Here is a 19,740-nt window from a genome sequence, read left to right as displayed (position 1 = left end):
TTTAGTTGCAGTGTTAAGAACCCAGGAGCAGAAACCTTTAGCTGACTTTGTGTTTAAAAAATATCCCAAATAATTTGTCTCAAGTACCTGTGAATGATTATTGCATTTGTTTGTGTACTTTAATTATGATTGTGTAGTAAAGGTTGATTTTACTAGCAGAACATCATCAAATATTGCTATATAGGCTAAACTATAGTATGAGGTAGCAAGAGTGCTCCAGGAGTTCTGGTTTGTTGTAGTGTCGGAAACGATTGCCGGACCCTAGTGCTCTTGTCCCCCCACAGCCCCCCGCTGTTCCTCCGCGCTCCGCACTGAAGCGTACAGATAATGGAAACAGGCTCCTGGAGATGTCTCTGGGTCGGCTCCTGCGACGTGCCTCCTCAAAGGCCTCTGACCTCCTGACCTTTAACCCTGGCTCTGGCGGCTCCCGCTCTGTCCTGGATGGGGAGATCATCTACTCCAAGAACAACGTGTGTGTGCATCCCTCAGAGGTGCTGCAGGGGCTCGCTGAGCACCACCCAGGTACCACCTGACTTACTGAGCAGGGAGCAGGAGTGCTTACAGGACACGCATTCTGCAAAGCCTGCTGTCAGCCTGGCCAGACTTACTGAATTAGGGAATTATTCAATCTTGAAATAACGAGAAAGCAAATTGTTGTTGTTGTTGTTGTTGTTGTTGTTGTTATTATTAGCAGTTACCAATAGCAGTTGTTATTGGTATTATGATGTTTTTTTCAATAAGTAGTGATCTGCAAATGAAAAGCATTACATTTAAATAAAATGTATTTTATTTAAAATGCATCCGTTGATCCAATAAGTTTTAATTTATAGTGAATTCCTTTTTTAATTAAATAATTACACTTTTTTTTAAAATTGCACCAGTAAAATAACTTGCACAAAATAATGTATTAAATGTGAATTCATGAAAACTCATTTGCATAATTTGCTTTCCTGCTAACAGTTTTGAGATTTAGAAGAATCCTTTCAGCATCCTTTAAAATGAAAGTAATTCAAAGAGTGTGTAATAACAGAGCCTGTTTGCCTGTGTGCAGGGTACCTGTGCATCCACATGGAGAAGGACGAGTTTCTGGGCACCACGCTGGTCCTCACCTGGGTCCCCAACTCTCGAATCCAGCGGCAGGACGAGGAGGCGCTGCGCTACATCACTCCGGAGAGCTCCCCGGTGCGCAAGGCTCCGCGCCGCAGGGGCAGACACACACAGGGGCACGGCCGAGCCCAGGCCGAGAGGAGGGAGCCAGTGAGGATAGGCGAGACGGAGCACATCCTGAGCGTGTCTCCCAGAGTGACGGATCCCGTGCACCTAGCCGATACCCCTTCTCTGGAAACCAGCTCCACACACACCACACACAGCGACTCAGGAATCCTGTCGACAATCAGCGGCGCCTCCGGAGAGGAGGAGGAGGAGGAGCTGCCTGGGGACGGAGCCCCCGGGGAGGACGAGGGCTCGTGTGACCTGTCTGCCGACGACGTGAGCAGGGACAGCACCATGGGCTCCGACTCGGACACTTTGTCCTCCCCCTTCTGCCTGTCCCCCATCAGCGAGGCCCTGGGAGAGAGCAGCAGTGTCTTCCTGGACAACGAGAGCAGGTGAGCTGTACTGGAAAGGGTATCCACTGACAAGGAGTTGGCCTGAGCAGATTGGTAGTTTGTGTGCTGGATTCTTTTTGCTGAAATAGTCGTTCCCAGTTATTTGTTAGAATTTTTTTTGTAGCCCATTTGTGATTGTAGTTCACAAAATAATTCCATTAATCTTCCCTGTCAAGCACTTCCAGTTGTTATTGAGGCTTGAAAGATGTACTTTTGAAAGAAACACATGTTATAGCTTTTAGGTCCACCCCTGTCATTAATCAGCCAGCTGCTTTCTCCTATTGACTAACTAATCCAACCAATTAGTCTGATATCAATGACTGAGCAGTGTAACAAACTGGAATAGCCCTTTTGTGCTGGTTTTGGATAGTCAGAGCAAAGTGCCCTGGAATAAGGAAGGCTTGGACTTTCTCATTTCTCTGTCGATTATTATTTAGCAGTCAGAGTTGTCTTTCTGCATATGGAGAGAAGGTGGTTGAGTCATTAGAAGTAACATTTATTGTTTGCCAAGGGTTAATCTTATTTAAGTTCATACTACTTTGGGTTTCTGATACAGACATGCAGGTTTCCATCTGTGTCTGAGTATTATTGTCACATTAATTGCTGTTCTCTCTGCCTGGAGTTTCTTTGTTTAATAAGTGGGTGTTGTCCACTTAATGATCCATCAACTCCGATAATGCATTAAAAGAGCAGAGCAGGAAAATCTGCTTGTGCTAGAACACCCTTGAGTGTTTTGTATTTGGAAAAACAGCAATCTCCTATGAAACTTCAGGACCAAAACAGAGAATGCATACATTTTTAGGGGATTGGGAGAAAAAAAAAAAAAACAGCCAGTTAAAATAATGTGTGATGTGCCATTAGTATTACAAAGAGAGAAACACATGGGATGGTATAGTGATTTTCTGACCGATCTGCAACATTGGCATTCAGTTTTAAAAGATCAGTCATTTCATTAGCATTTTAGTTGGCGTGTATTAAACATTAATTTTAATTTAGAAATGTAAGCACCAAAGATCACAGAATAATCATTAACATAGACATTAGCATGAATTTTTATCACTGTTCCTGGCTACTGGGTGAAATGGTTGTGGAGGCGTCCTAATCTATGCGTATATGACACACTTTTTGCCACTTCTTGGGAATGAAACAGTCATGTAACGGTTCTTGTGCAAAAAGAAACATATACTTGGAATAAAAAATCATATGTATATATTTACATTTTCAAAATGTGACTACCTGGAATGATTGGTTTAATGTTTCATTTAACAATTCCATCATTGATGAAAAGAATATACGGTGGTTAAATTAACTGAAATTACCCTCAGTTTGTCACTAGAGGGCACTCGCATCAGCAAGCAGAATGAAATAGAGCAGTCTGCTGTTGATTTACCATAGAAAGTACAAAGGCCTTATACACATTTAAACTAGCAACCGTGTATTAAACCCAGCTTAAAGCAGGAATATTTTAACCCCATTTACTTAGATTATTTGCCTCAATTTGAGAATATATTTAACTCTAAGTGTGTATAGCTGTGTCCAGGTGTATTTTTTTTTAAAGGTTTCAGCAGCAGCCAAATAAAGGGTGCAGTAAAAAAAAATCTACTGTGACTTCATGTAAACCTTTTGTGAAATCCACAGTATGGTAAGCTACAGTTGTTACATAGGTCTGAATGGCATTCTTCTTTTTCTGATCAGTCGAACACCACAAGTAAAAACAGCACTTTAAAATCAGTTTATAGATTAAGAGAAATACAGTAAGCGGTCAAAAAGCAGAAAAGATTGCAGGGTTGGAAACAAGACACCCCTTGCATAGCAGTGTGATCCATTCCTGGTTTTACTGCGAGTTTAATAAGACACGCCCAAGCTTGTTACCTAACCACTGGCTAATCAGGTTTGTATTAAAATCTGAAATGGGTGAAACTGTTATGCATTATTATTATTATTATTATTATTATTATTATTATTATTATTATTATTATTATTATTCTCATCATTATTCTTGTTATTAATTGATCATTTAGCAGACACTCCTCCAAAGTGATTTACAGAGACTAGCGGGTGAACTATTCATCACAACTGCTGCTGCAGAGCCACTTACAATAGGACCTCAGTTTTACATCTCATCCGAAGGACAGAGCACAAGGAGGTTAAGTGACTTGCTCGGGGTAACACACAGTGAGTCAGTGGCTGAGCTGGAATTGAACTGGGAACCTCCTGGTCACAAGCCCATTTCTTTAACCATTGGACCACCAAGCCTCCTGAGCCACTGGTGGTGGTGGTGGCTCTAAGAATGTGTAAAGCAGGCATGGGTTTAAATCCTGGAGCATTTGTAAACTGTTTACCCACAGGACCAAATCACCCCACTGACTAATTATTTTGTCACAATGACTGGGAGGCTCTGCTAAGACTGGGCCCAGGAGTCTTATTTCCATCTCTGTATTGTCTGACTTCACTCACACTGTTTCACTGGGTAATTCAAAACAAAACATTCCTGCAGTAAGTTTATTTCAGCAGGATTTAGTGCACTCATCCAGGAAAGACCACCTATTCCTGCGAGGATTTTGTTTTTAGGCTGATTCTGTCCTGGGCCCAGTCTTAAAAGAGCCTCCCAGTCATTGTGACAAAATAATTAGTCAGTGGGGTGATTTGGTCCTGTGGGTAAACAGTTTACAAATGCTCCAGGATTTAAACTCATGCTTGCTTTACACATTCGAGAGCCGCCACCACCACCAGCAGCAGAAATGTTAATTTTGAAATTTATTCAAAAGGGCTTTCCTTATTTTCTCATTATCTGTGGTGTTGGATGTTAGGGCTGAAGACTTGGAGACTGGCTTCTTTCTTTTAAATCTCCTCACATCACAGGAAGCCAATTGCCCCCTGGTGTTTCCAAAGCTGGACAGGAGAACATCCCTGAGCTTCAAACATGTCTTAAAATGGAAACTTCCTAACCCTATAATAAATATTGCGTTCAAGGCACCTGCGAAAGGGATATAGTGGAAGCGCCCATCTGTCCATTGACCAGTAATTACATTTACAGTTAACTACATTGAGACCCGCTCCACCAAATGTGATGAAAATTGGTATGCACATTCCTTAGTAGTATGCCTAATATCAGAATGTATCATAGCTTAACTAACACATCAGAGTACACCTGTTTGCCCTATTGTTACTTCTGCTCAACTGTTAAACTGTGGGCGCTGTGAGTTTAATAAATAGAAACTCTCCATACGTTTTTGCTGGAATAATTTGTCTGTATAGTACATAGTGATCTAAAGCAGACACAGCAGTAGAGTATTTAACTCTGTGCATTACAGACTGGGAGGCACAACCTCAAACCTCACCTGAGATATTACACAGCTTTGACCTCATTACTGGAGAGTAATATAAGAAGCAAAAGGTTTCAAGGATGTCATTAACTTCAAGGAGGTGAATGAGAGCTTGACATGCAAGCCATCCCCAGTCTCATAAAGTACTTCGGAACAGAGCCCATATCTTGTATTTCATGCCATATTAACTAACATACAAAAATGCACCAGGAACATTGCCAATAACAATTGCGCAACACCAGTGCACGCGTTTCAGTATGTTGTTTTGTACGTTTAGTATTTTACCTCCTATTATTCCGCAGTTTATATGAATTAAAAAAAAAAAAGACTTAAATTAGGTCATGTTTCAGACTCACTAATTTCTAGCAGAAGGCAATTTTATTATTATATTTTTTAATACTCCAGAAATTCACATATCTCATTCTGGTCTGTAATTAAGCACTACAATACAAGACAGATGTTTCAGAAACAGCCTTTATAATCTGCAAACTCTAAAGGGGCTTTGTCTTTGCTTTCTCAGTGTGCAATTTTAATGTAATTAATAGTAAAATGGAACACCGGGGGAAAGTATACCCTCTTGTGGTGCAGCTGAATTACAGCCTGACTTCAGAGATCATTATGGCTGATGATGGTGATGAGGCAGTAATTTACCAGTTTTATGCTATTGTAGGTCAGGACCAAGGCCATCCGTTATTGCTCAGAGGGGCAAAGAGGTCAAAGAGTGCAGTTTTTAAAGGGCCAAAGGGAGGGAATTAAAACAACAGCACATGTTTAAATTGCATTACTGTGCATTCAATTCACAAGCGCTCTCTCTCCTTTATCTATCTATCTATTTATCTATCTATGAATGAATCAAATCATTTACCAAAATTAAGTACAGGATTTAATTGTGGTATTCTCTATATATTACGCTTATTCGTCCTAAGTGCAATCATACATCTTTACTGCCACAAACCAGTATAAAATTTATTGTAAATAATACTGGAAGACAGACTAAATGAATGAGTATTATTTACAATTAATGTTATACTGGTTTGTGGCAGTAAAGATGTATGATTGGACAAATAAGCGTAATATATAGAGAATACCACAATTAAACCCTGTACTTCATTTTATAGTAGAAGGTTGGTAGGAGATTAACATGAAGGTATTTATTTGATGAATTTGAATTAACGAATATGCAATGGAATTGTTAGATTCTGTTCGGGTAATTAATCTTTGTACATTTTCTGAGAAATGAAAAGTTCCTCTCCTTTTTATCGTATCAAGTACAGATATCACATTCCCTCTTTCCCTCTTTCCTCAGGCTCCCACCCTCTGGATTCAATTGTATTGTATACATCTGGCACATAGCAGTTGACACAAACATCTAAAGTTTTGTTTTATAGCTTGTGTGGTTTACGCGAGACATGTATCCTGTCTCGTCTAACCCAATCACAGCTCAGACCTGTTTTCTAAGGAGACAGGTTAAAGGTTAAAGTTTTCTTATCGGAATTGTTTGTCAGTTAGCATCAGTGGATTTCCACTGAAGCAGACCCCTGGCAGGCTTCTATGTGGAAATAACTTTTGCAGATCTCCACTGATCAAAACTGCTTACCAAGTTTTGAATAACCCTCTTCTAGTGCAAGCACCAAAGCAATACAATTTAGATTACAGAGAGATGAAACACATGATATTCATCACAATTACTGTTGTCTGTCACAGTAGTAGATAAACCTAATGCAGGGATGGAAATAAGACTCCTACTGCATAGCAGTTTCATCATTTCCAGGTTTTACTACGAGCTTGATTATCCACATCACATCGGTAACAAGATCAGGTGTATCTTATTAAATTCTTACTAAAACCAGGAATGGATGTAATTAGTAAAGTGTTGGCTTTATTTATTTATTTATTTATTTATTTATTTATTTATTTATTGGATTGAAAAAGCTGAACTAAGAGATTGAATAGGTCCTGACCAAACTACTGTAGTGTTGGAATTGACGGCTCTGTGTTGTATGTCTTATAGTGATGCAGAACAATCAGTTTGATTTGCTCCTAGTAACCAGCAACAAAGAGGGCTTCTTTAGATATTCAGAAGTGCGTCTAAATGGATTTGTATTGGTTTGTAACAAATGTTTTGTTATCTTCCTTTTACACTGTGATTATATGTGCATATGCATGCGCCTTCTGGACAATAATTACAATTATTACTTTGAATACTGTACTTCTGTGTACTAAATTTGGCTAATGAGACGAGTGATGTGTTGTTTTAATTTAAAGGAAAATGTCTCGATTGTAACACCTGTAGATTAAACATATAAAATAAATGTTTCATTAGGATCGGACAGCCTTTAGACCCCTTTGTTCTGGAGGGTTCATAGCTTGTTTTGCTTGCTTGTCGTTAACACATCTCAGATCAGCAGCCCCAGAGCTTCTCTCTCTGACGTCCTCGCACCAGGATGATACAAACACAGCGAGGCCTCGGCGGAGCACTAAATTGCCGTTTAGTTCACAGGGCTTGGTCTGTTAGGGAGAGTGCGCTGTGCCAAAGGGAATCCTCCCTGGCACTCTTGCATCATGCCACCTGAGGGATAAAATGTGTATCAAACACATGCTAAAAGACGGTGGCATGATATTTGCATGAATCTGTAACATTTATATCATTATATATATATATATATATATATATATATATATATATATATATATATATATATATATAATATATATATATATAATTGTATTTGTTTATTAACAATAAACAAATACAATTAAACTAAAACCAGTGTGCATTTTCACATGTTTTCTGTGCAGGGAGGTTTTAACCCCCTCCCTGCTGTCTCACATAATATATATATATATATATATATATATATATATATATATATATATATATATATATATATATATAATATACATACACACACGTGTGTGCGTGCTGAGGGTTAAGTATAAAGTGTACTGATGATGTACATGGTCAGTTTATTGATACACTGAAGCCTGAATTAAGAGGACACCAAAGGAATTGAATATTCATAGAAATTACATAACTATCTTAACTAATGTACCTTTGTCTTGTTGTCTAGATTCACTTAGTAACATTTTCTGTTTCAGTCTTTTTAAAAACTTTAAGCACCTTTAACCAAAAACCTGCCCCCCTGCAACACTGTACTCCTAGTGAGTGAAATAAATACCACACTTTATCTACAGCACAGTATATGGTATCATTTGTATACCGAGGCATTTGTAAACAATACATAGTTGCTTTTTATGTGTGTTTTAGTGTTTCATTTTAATGTAGCTATTGATTTTTTAATTGATTAAACCCCAATAATAGTAATATACATCAAACATTCATTAATTCTCACAAAGCATTTCACTTCCCTAATTACCAAATATATATTTTATTATGCAGAGTACAATTAATTTTATGGATTAGCTATGTTTTTGGATCAGGGAGTGTGACTAACACAAAATTCCTAACAGGAAATGTAAAAAAAAAACTAAAAAAAAAAAAAAAGAAAGCAAACCAAACTGCTGTACCCCACTCTATTGCCAGGCTGCAGGATTGTAGTGTTCAATCTCCCCCTAATTTACCTATCTTATGCTTTTAAACACAAGGCTTGCAACAGTTTCAGATGGCTACGTGCAGAGGGAGTAATAGAATCCTGCTATGTTCTCCCAGAGGGAATGATGCCAGGCTGACATTCAGCAGTGTGCTGTGATCTTCCATCTCCGAGACTGAAATACTGGCAGCAGAGCTCTGCATTGTCAGTCATCTACTCCACAGGGGAAACCGACAGCAAACTTGAAAGATTCACAATTCACAAGTCTGAACTGAGAACAGAGGAGCAGGGCTGGATAGAAACACACTGTCTGTGCTTAGAATGAAGGGCCTGTTAAATCTGTCTTGGATCGCTTCTGTTGGGTTCTTGTTGGTCAGGGATGGGCCACTGTGGGTTTCAACCCACTAAGGGACTGTACAGACAGAACCAGTGGCTTTTTACACGTGAACGTTAAAAAAATCTACATTTTTAGTTTTTAGTTTTTTGCATGTAGTAATGCAAATAAGTGGGTCTGTAAATCACCCCAGGGGGAAAACCACAGCAGTTTAGATAATGTAACCCTTTCATGCATGGCGACCTCATATGGGAGACATATGGAAGACTCAAATGCATGATCTCGTATGAGGATGCCATTTTTTAGCCCCATATAAAGCAATGGGAAAAAGAAAAATGTATTTATGATGTCCAAAATGACTTTTTTAAGCTATTTTCAATATTTCATGCATGAAAGGGTTAAATAGACCCCTTGAACTTACAGAACCAGACTTGAGTCCATTTCTATTTCTTACTTTTTGTTGTCCTCTTCCAGAGAGACATGTGACGATCCCATGACTCACTCTGCAAGCTCTGCCTCCAGTCTAGACAACAATGCCTCCTTCCTGGAGAACAGCAGCCAATCACAGAACAGCAAATGGGAGGAGCAGCAGAAGGCGCTGGCGCTGGAGCAGCTGTGTGGCGTCTTCCACGTAGACCTGGGCCAGATGAGGTCACTAAGGCTCTTCTTCAGGTGAACCCTTTGACCTTGGACAGGGAGGAGGTTTCTAATCGTGACCAAACTACCTGAAATAAAGTTTCTCTTTAATACATTGATTATTTTTTTTTATTTTGCAAAACTTTAAGAAACAAAGGGATTGGATTGAACAGCCTACAGCGCACTGGGATAAACCACTGCTAGGTTTTACAGGATATACCCTGGGATCACCTCTAAGAAGTGCTTGATACAATCCAAGTGAATTCCCTGGTGATGTAAAATGCTCTTAGAAAAAATCAGCTGTGGCTGTGGGGGGTTACAGATTGATGAAATAGTTGCACAGCTGCTTGTGATTATTGAGTTTGACAGATTTATTGCTGATGACTGAAGATCAGTGTTAATCAGAAAGGCTCAGGCATGTCTTAACATGATGTACAGGAAACCCAGCTAATGGGAGATCCAAAGGCAACTCGGGGCTGGGGCTCTTGGAAACACAATCTCCCAGCAGCCTTTGCTGCAACATTTCCTATGAATCACATGATAAACATCCAGGATAGAACATTAAAACACTCTGGACCCTAAAAAGGAACATTTTATTAAAGAAATAAAATCATTTTAACGTTGTAAATTGTGGTTCTGAGAAATGCATTGGTAGTTTTACACTGTTAAAATTGCTGTATTCCTTTTAGAAAAAAAGTTCTTAAATTGGGTTCTTGACTCAGTAGTGCTGCATTTAAGGTATCGCTTGATTTACTAAATGCATCTATTAGCTTGAAGTGTGTTAACAGGCCCTGCCTCTGCTTGTACTCCAGTGACGAGGCCTGTACGAGTGGGCAGCTGGTCATTGCCAGCCGAGAGAGCCAGTACAAAATCTTTCACTTTCACCACGGGGGCCTTGATAAACTCGCTGAAGTGTTCCAGCAGTGGAAGTGCTGCAGAGAAACCCAACTGAAAGATCAGGTAGGTGAAGGAATGACCTTTCTGTGAGCTTATCTGCTAACAGCCTTAGTCTTTTATTAATTAGTCAATAAACCAAGCCTTTTATTAGCTGTAATGGGATGTTGGGACATATTCACGAAGCACTTACAACAGTGCAAAATTTACACGGTTTTATTTAATGTTGCAAAACCTAGAACAAAAAAGTAATGAGGTGCACGTAGGAGCTCCTCAATAATTCATGTTTTCAAGGACATGTTTATTATTAATCTACTGTACAAAACAAATTCTGTGCATTTCTGGTTGGTAAGAGCAGTTGACCAGAACAAATAGGGTATTTCTCTAATTCGCTCGTGGCTAAAGCTACACTCTGGTGTACCAGATGTGTTTGCAGGTTAAACATGTCACCAGGATGTGATGACTGCAGTACAAAATGATGCAAAGTGAATCTAAACAAGAAAAAGAATACATTAATTAAAATAACTGTGTGTCAGGGCCTTCTGCCAAAAAAGGATTATGTGTTATTATATCTATTTATTGGAGAATTAGTCAAATAAATGTACTTTTTTAAAAACAAAATTTTAAGAAGATTTTAATTCTTCCCATAGCAATATTAATACACAAATAATATGTTCCCTGTCTGTTTTTAATAAGCACGTTTTATATTCCACTCACATCTAGTTTTTTAATAAAATATGACTTCCAGGAAATTCTATACAGGCTCTCATAATAATTTCCTTATAAAATGAATTTTAATAAAATGCCTTTCTTTCTGTTTGCTATTGGTAAAAAAAAAAAAAAAAAAAAAAAGAGAAAAAAAAGAAAACCGATACAACTCCAACATACCATAAAAGGTAATATTGTATTGGTATATTTTATTGATTTACTTTCCATTTTGCCAACAGCATAAAATGAAAAGATGTTTTAATGGGACTTGACTGGAGAGTAATGAGTTAGACTCATTTCATGTCGCTAATACTTGATGTTTTAAAAAGTGTCAGTAAGATTGTTTGCTTTCTGTTCTTTCGTGTAAGGGGTTACTATAAGCGTACCTGAAACACACTAATGTAGAAATGAAGTGTAGGGCTGCTTCTAATATCCTGATTCTTCAGTGTTGGATCAGTGTTCTCTAGAGAACCAGTGGAACTCTATTTGTAACATACGTATGGCTATTTAGCTGTGGTTTGCAGAAATGTTATTTCTGGAGCCATTTTGGTGATGCTTTGAATGGGGTTTTGTGTTGGCTCAAGGCATGAAATTGACCACATTCTAGCTTGGTGCTGCATGTGACTTCTGTTCCTAAATGATTTTAACTTTATTCTGTAAAATGACTGTGAGGTCCATACATTTAACTATGCTCAGGTATTTTGACATGGTGCTCTGTTTCACATTTGAAATGTTAATAAACTTGAGAGTGCCTTAAGAGACCTTTTGGGTCTATTCGCTTGATCTTAATAACAGATCTTAATAACCCTGCCATTCAAGTGAATACAACAAACTACTCCCTGAAGTGTTCTATGTTGTTACTGAAAGAAATACACTATATTATAATTAAAGACTTTGCACCATTGTTTTTGTATTTGTCTTTTTAAAATTACCACTATATAGCTAGGGTGAGCTTATGGGTTCAAATCAGTTTAAACCTAGACCTCCAGAGAGGCTGGATAGGAAGATGACCAGGTATTTCCAGCTTTCCTTCAGGCCTGTTTCCTTCGCTTGCAGGTGGCAGATGAGAAGTCATGCATGCAGTTTTCAATCCGCCCCAACCTGCCTTCCACAGAAACACACCCAGAGGAGAACATGTACAAGCGGCTGGACGTCTCCACCTGGCTCAAGCACCTGAACGAGACAGGGCAGGTGGAGGAGGAGTACAAACTGCGCAAGGTACGCCTGCTTACCAGTGGCTATCGTTTAAATCTGCATTTTTTCTTTTGCTGCTGGAACCTAGAATCTATTTCGCTGGAGGATCTTTCATTCGGCACAGGGGCTGAAGTGGTCAAGCGTTTTCTCGTGCGCAAGCATGTATAAATGTATAACTGGTGATATCTCGTCCCACTGTCGCTCTCTCTGTCCTCAGATTTTCTATGTTTCACTGCATCGCTAGCTTGCTGTTTCTGAAACGATTATGGTAATTTCTTCTGCCTTGGCAGGTGGTGTCACTTTGATTTGTCATCAGAGAATCCCAATGGAATGTCCCCTGCTGTTGTTGCCAGGAGTTACAAACTAAAAAAAAAAAAAAAAAAGTCATTATATGAGTAGTCTTAATTTTTGTTTGTTTTATTTATTTGAAACTCAGTGGTCCTCATCAACCCCTGCAAAAAATATATATATACCAAGGGTTTAAAATGTATGAAAATGAATTTAATAAAAATGCATAACTAAACACCAGAAGCGCATTGTCAGGAGGATCTAAAAAAAAAAAAAGTAGTTGTTTCCTGTATAAGCTAATGTGGAGGGTCAATGTCTGTTTGCCGCTGTGTCATTGATTCATTGAAATGCTTTATCTAGAACTTGAGTTTTAAACTGTTTTGCAATGATTCTTTTTCCCCGTTCTGTCTCCTCTGTTCCAGGCCATTTTCTTTGGCGGCATCGAGCCCTCGATCCGCGGGGAGGTGTGGCCGTTCCTGCTTCGCTACTACAGCTGTGAATCGACCTCGGAGGAGCGAGAATCACTGAGAGTGCAGAAACGACTGGAGTACGAGGAGATCCAGCAGAGGAGGTAGCAGGACATGGAGTCCTTACTGGCCTTGCACGCTGACTTGAAACCCCCCACTGTACTGTTAAGCTCTTTTGGCGTTTATACATTTCACCTCATTTAAATATGTCATTATGTTAAGAACTGTTTTAAGGATTCTTTTAAAGGCCAATTTTGCTTAAATAAGGTTGAGAACAGAGCCCAATGTTCCATAGATAACATAGATAAGGGGCGTTCACACTGTCGCTCTGTGTCGCCGCAGACCACTGTTCACACCAAAGGCAGCAAGGGGAAAGTCAGTGGGCGGTCTGCTGTTACGTCACAGCTACATGTACAGTGACTTTTGGTTGCCAAGCAACAAACAGTAAATGCCAGCGGGAAGGGAAAACTTTTTTTTATATAGAAAATACAAAGCTAAATATTTCAAGTAATGAGGAATGAAACATTATAATTTTTTTTTTTTTAACACCCCCACCCCACACCATCATAATCCCCCCTAAACATACACAAGGTACTCTTGTGTATGTTTTTTTTTTAAATAAAATAAAAACATGTTACTTTTAAAAATGGAGATAGTTTCTTTCTTTGATTTGTGAGTTTTTAGATTTGTCTGGCTTGCTGGGTATGGGCAAAGAGAGTGTACGGTAAAAGGGTTCATTATACATTAATATTATTGAACATTATCGTATGAACATGATTTTAAAAAAATCCAAGTGCTGTCATCACGTCATGTCAAACTTTTGTGAGGGAAACTGTAAAAGCACCAATATTCAGTAAGCGCCTTTGACAACCCGATAATTAATTTGGAATCATGAGCAGCAATGAAAAAAAGATAATTGTGATCGCTTTTTTGTTGATGTCCCTATACAGTTGAGAGTTGTGTTGTACAACTCTGGGAACTCCAAGACAGTTCAAATTTGCTTCTCTTCCATTTTAATTGCTGTCTGTCTTCCTCGCAAAGGAGCCTCCTACTTTCCCCTGATTGGTTGCTAGTGGTATATGTCACGGTGCGGCGTGCCGCTCTGAGCGCCGCCTCCCTCAGCCGCTGCGCGCCCCCGTCAGTGTGACCGCCTTCAAACAATGGCTTAAACTTTTTTTTTTTTGCCGCACGGCACCGCGTTGTCTATTTAATCTCTAACCTGAATGTGTTGCCTTCCTTGTTTAAATAAAATATATTTATAGCAAAATGATATGTACCATTCAAAACCCCATTTTTTTGTTAAAAAAAACCAAAAACTTGCAGTGGAAAGTACAAAACATCACTAGGGTATCTTCACTCTAACCCAATCACTGTTCTACATTGATCGTAACAGACAACAGGACAGACATTTCCTATAACAGTAATGTATCTCATCTGCAATGCCTAAGAATGTATGTACAAATAAATGCTTTGTTCCCTCTTTGCTCAGTTTCAGTTTGAACAAGTCTTTATCTGTAAGTTAAATGAGCCGGATTCTTTGCAAGAGTGAATTTCATGTGGCAGGGAATTCCGCAAATGAAGTGTAGTTGGCCTTTTGCCAGAAGACAAGGGGTGGGGGGGGGGGCTTGTGCTAAGTACTGTTTGTCTTAAAGAGAATTACGTGCTATTATGGTGAGCCAAGGAAAATAAATGCAACACAAATGTTGTGTACTAGACCACCTCTTTCGTTTAGGGTGGATGCTGGGAAAGATGAGAAGGTTAGTTAGCTGGCTCACTTAGGAAAACACAGTGAAGGGGAACGCTCTGCTATCATCCAACATTTCCAGAGTTGCTTGAAGTTGCATCAGGTTTCACCGGCAAAGTTGCAGCGAAAACAAACAGGCTAATCAAATCACTTCTGCTATTATTACTCTCCCCAGGAGTGAAAGCATTACCTGGAGGTGAAACAAACAGACATTTTCTCACGAAAGACTGACTTACACATTAGTAAAAAGGCATAATAACTTACAAAATGTTTGTCCTTTTTAATGAGTAATATCGTTAATATTGTTATTCAGAATAATAATTCCAACTCAATTAAGGTGGCTGTAAATACAAGTTTTATATTTATATTTATTATTATTATTATTATTATTATTATTATTATTATTATTATTATTTAAGCATTTATGTCCAAACAATTGCTCAGTAATTGGCTGCAGCAACTGTTAGGTGTCCCAAAGTGAAGGCGAGAGCACTTGGGAAAAGATAATGACCGCTGCAAAGGATAGCAATGATATTAAAAACAAAACAAACGTGTTTTGCTTAAATGTGATTTTAGGTTTTACTCTGGACTGATGGCTTAACCTGCTTGAAATGTTTGTCACTGTGTAAACTGAGGCCAATTTATAAAGGGGAAAAAAACGACTGCAAAAAGCCATGTAATGTGCGTGTTCAGTACGGCCGCACTCTGTGTCAAAATAATGACCTATTTTATAAGACTAATTAGGTAAAGCAGGCGATTCTGCAATCAACCAATTTAAATACCCCTCACCGCAATTAGCGGTGGAGAATTACACACCTCTCACAATAAATAGCGGGTTTCGGTCAACCCTGAGTGTTTAGGCTACACATTCCAAAAGAAAATGAAAGGCACACAAATACCTCAGCCTGGTACTAGCCCACAGAGACATTGCCCCCACAAATCATGTATTAATTGCGTGTTTATGCCATTGCGTGTGTTTTATAAATCCCATCCAAGAATTCAGAACCCTCAGCGCCTGTTTTACGGTCGTAAAATATGCGCAATCCTTTTATAAATCTGGGCCTGAGTTTGGAAATTCTAAAGATCTGTTAGCATTTAGAAGGCATCTATCTGTCTGTGATAATGGTGGCTGTACTCTGACTGTCCTGATCCATGGTATTTATAATACTGTTTATTATTGTTAAGCACTTAGTATGTATAATAATATTAATTACAGGTTTCTACATAAAAATGACCAGAAGATTATTTAAGATCATTTGGGAGGTTAGACTACTGTCTGCAGGGGTTGCAAATCCAGACTGATGCAAGTGCTATTCATGTTAAAAAAAAAAAAAAAAAGGGGGCCACTTCCTACACTAAACTTCAGTGTTGTAAATCATGAAATCAGTACAGTGCTCATGTTGGGTTCCTAACGGCTTCACTGCCTGGACTGTACCACTTAAAAGAATCCAGAGCGGTGGAATCCAGCTCAGAGGCAACCCTCCAGCCTATAAATCCAGCAGTGTTAGCAGTTTGGACATGTTTTCTCGTAACAGTGGAACGCTCTGGGCTTTTTGCCTTCAGGCTCTGATGCTTACTTAAAACCACTTTACTGCTTGCTGATTCATGTTTCTGTCAGATTTATATCCTCCACCTTGCCGCCCAAGCGTTTATTTTAAGTTATTTCTCTTAAATCCTTTTCTTTTTTGTTTTGTTTTGTTCTCCCATCCCTCCCCGGCAGGTTATCTATGACTCCGGAGGAACACAAAGAGTTTTGGAGGAAGGTCCAGTTTACGGTCGATAAAGACGTGGTGAGGACAGACCGCAGCAATCAATTCTTCAGAGGAGAGAACAACCCCAATGTAGAGATTATGAGGTAAGGTCCAGTCTACCGAAAGGACCCAATAGACAGAAAGGCTGTAACTCTAAAAGCCTGGGCATTCAATTAAGTCATTTTTTCCCAACATATTTAGTGTATTAGAATATCATAGGTTGTGTTTTAATTTTTCCTTTTCCATGATGTGTGTGATTAGGGGTATAGTTTGATTAGATCCCCTTTAGATGATAATCATTCTGGCTTATCTTTATGTGCTCAGAGCATTTCAAGAAAATGTTATTGAGGACCATAGGAACACTATTTAACCCTGCATATTCACTCTTTTGGGGCCTGATTTATGCAAAGGTTTAAAACAATTGTAACCGAATAAAAATTGCGGGAAACCGCTTAGTTGCAGGAGTAGTTTCTTCCTAGTTTTTATAAAAGCGGGGGGAGGGGATAAGCGAACTAGAATCAGATTTTTCTCTCTCTGCGGTGTCACCCCAGACGTATCCTGCTGAACTATGCCGTGTTCAACCCAGAGATGGGCTACTCCCAGGGGATGTCGGACCTGGTGGCTCCCATTTTGACCGAGGTTCAGGATGAATCTGACACGTACTGGTGCTTTGTGGGGTTGATGCAGAACACCATCTTTATCAGCTCTCCCAGGGACGAGGACATGGAGAAGCAGCTTGTGAGTTACATCACTGTATTTCTTCACCGCTTGTCCTCACTATCCCCTCTCTCTCCTCTCACCCCTCTCTCTCATCCCTCTTCCCCTCTCTCTCCCCTCTCTTTTGAGTCATTTGTTAAATACAGAATTCATACCCATTATAATAGTTACCCTTTCTCTCTCTCGCACTGTTTTTAGCATATCCCTAGTGTTTGTGTTGCTCACTGCTGTGTGTTTCAGATGTACCTGCGCGAGTTGCTGCGATTGATGCATCCTCGTCTGTACCAGCACCTGGTGATGCTGGGCGAGGATGGGCTGCAGGTGCTGTTCTGCCATCGCTGGATCCTCCTCTGTTTCAAGAGGGAGTTCCCCGATGCAGAGGCCTTGCGCATGTGGGAGGCCTGCTGGGCACACTACCAGGTGCGGTACCATCCACACACCTCCATACAGCTAGAGATGAGGTTAGTCAGGTGCGGCACCCTACACACACCTCGATACAGCTAGAGATGAGGTTAGTCAGGTGCGGTACCTTCCACACACCTCCATACAGCTAGAGAGGACGTTAGCTTAATTTGACTACCGCTAAATAGTATAGCTGCTAGTATCTCGGGGGTTGTATATCTGCTTTAGTCACAATTTTTTAATTTACATTTTTGAAATTTTTAAACAGTTTGTGAATTTGAGAAGTTGCCCTGCCAAAACCTTGAACTAACATATATGCATTATAAAATAGATACATAGATAGGAAACTTAACATGGTACAATTATGCACGCAGTGACTGAAAGGGGTATAAATGATTAACCCATAACTATAAGGCACTCAATCATAGATATAAGGGAGATATGGTAAATGAAAGTAAAATCCTATGACAAACATTTTGTCTTTGTCAATGTCAGTGTCGTCATACGAGGATGATTGTGTATCCATAACTATAAAAACGCTGTGATAGACTATGTAGTAATATTAAAATAAACTTTTCACATTCTGTGACGGGTGTTTTGACTAGACGTTTTCAGAGGCTTAACTTTGTATTATTGTAAATCAGCTGCCTTAATGCTAAAGGCTATAAATTATGAAGAAAGTGCATAAATACTGTAGGATTTCTCCATCTGGTATTTGTAATGCTTATGATAAATGTCACTTCACAGCATTTTTTTCACTGCTTGTTAAATACATTCAAACCCATTATATTTATCCATTCTCTCTCGCACAGTAACAAAAAGATCTACATTTAAGTAAAAATACACATGCAGTTTGTATTTTTCTATATTTCAAATTGCACATTAATCTAGACCTTGAAAAGGGTACACTGCCCCTTTAAGCTAGGCAGTGCCTGTGGCAATGCAGAAGGAGAAGGAGGTCAGTCACTGGCAAGTCATGTGACTGTGTGCTTTCCTCCCAACACAGTTTCAGGAGTCACACTGTGGTATAATCTGCACATCACAGTTCATCCGGATTCACAGTCTTTTTCTCTAAATGACCTGCTCTTCACCCACTAACCTAGTCTTCACATTACAAGTGCATTAGTACAGTGTGAGCTGCCAGGTTTTTAATGCTGCATGATGGGCTGGAAGCCTCTTTGCTTGTGTTTATGGAGACTATTTCTCAGCTGTCTGTCAGGCAATTAGGTTTGAAACCTTTTATATACATACATACATACATACATACATACATACATACATATATAGAAGAAATAGTGCTAAAAAACAATAGAATGATCATCCAACTGTACACAGTAATGGCATAGTAAACTACAAGAAAAAAGGTGGAGGTGGTTTATTGGTGCCGCCAGAACCCTGAAATGGAATTATAAACTAGTACTACTACGTTTGTGTATATTATGCGCTATAATTGTAGAAAACTGCAAGGTTGCAAGAAAGAACTGTTTTTGTTCTGAATAATATGCTACTTTTTTTTTTTAGATCAATATTCTCTCTAACATATGGTCTTTGCATTGCTTCGAAACTTTAAAATATATATTTTATTATGATTTCATAAAGGGTCTAAAGGGTTTATAATAGGGTCCCAAGAGATTTTCAGTACCGCTGTTATTCATGAAAGCACCGGGTAAAGAAGCTTCTGTTCTGCTTAGTGCTAACGATGACATGTGAGGGCTAAATCCGCAAGCTTGTCTCTTGAAGCACCACTCTTAATGTATTTTATATCTGACTCATAGCAAACACAACAACACTTGAATCTGCATTAATGTAGTGTTTGTGACATCTTGGATACTAGAAAAGCAGCTCTGTAGAATTGTTGTTGCACAGAACCCTGTATTACACGGCTACTAAGTCCTATGAGATGATTTCTTTAATTGAACATACAGCAAGACAAGTGTGGCCAAAATCACACTGTTTACCATTATAACATAATGAATCACTTTTAGCCTCCTTAAGAGTCAGGGTTACGGTTAGGGTCTGAATCTCAGTTCTAATATATGCATTACTGGGTGTCATTAAGAATAATATATGTTTCCAATCTCTTATTACATATTACAAGGCAGGGGAGACAGGAGCACAATA

General features: G+C 39.1%; 1 protein-coding gene across 2 annotated transcripts in view; it reads left to right on the top strand.

Moving 5' to 3' along the window:
- The window catches only part of LOC117423380 (TBC1 domain family member 16-like), a 43,423-nt gene that overhangs the window by 10,298 nt on the left and 13,385 nt on the right, over window positions 1-19,740 (top strand). For both annotated transcript variants that reach the window (XM_034039029.3, XM_034039030.3), the window contains exons 2-10: window positions 285-522; window positions 1,052-1,607; window positions 9,293-9,490; window positions 10,267-10,414; window positions 12,113-12,274; window positions 12,961-13,109; window positions 16,470-16,604; window positions 17,052-17,238; window positions 17,458-17,637. In XM_034039029.3, coding sequence (XP_033894920.3) covers window positions 285-522; window positions 1,052-1,607; window positions 9,293-9,490; window positions 10,267-10,414; window positions 12,113-12,274; window positions 12,961-13,109; window positions 16,470-16,604; window positions 17,052-17,238; window positions 17,458-17,637 — 1,953 coding nt within the window. The remainder of the gene's footprint in view (window positions 1-284; window positions 523-1,051; window positions 1,608-9,292; window positions 9,491-10,266; window positions 10,415-12,112; window positions 12,275-12,960; window positions 13,110-16,469; window positions 16,605-17,051; window positions 17,239-17,457; window positions 17,638-19,740) is intronic.

This window comes from Acipenser ruthenus, chromosome 17 (genome assembly GCF_902713425.1).
Source record: "Acipenser ruthenus chromosome 17, fAciRut3.2 maternal haplotype, whole genome shotgun sequence".
Taxonomy (NCBI): Eukaryota; Metazoa; Chordata; class Actinopteri; order Acipenseriformes; family Acipenseridae; genus Acipenser; species Acipenser ruthenus.
Note: the sequence above shows the minus strand (reverse complement) of the source record. Positions and strands in the feature narration are given on the sequence as shown.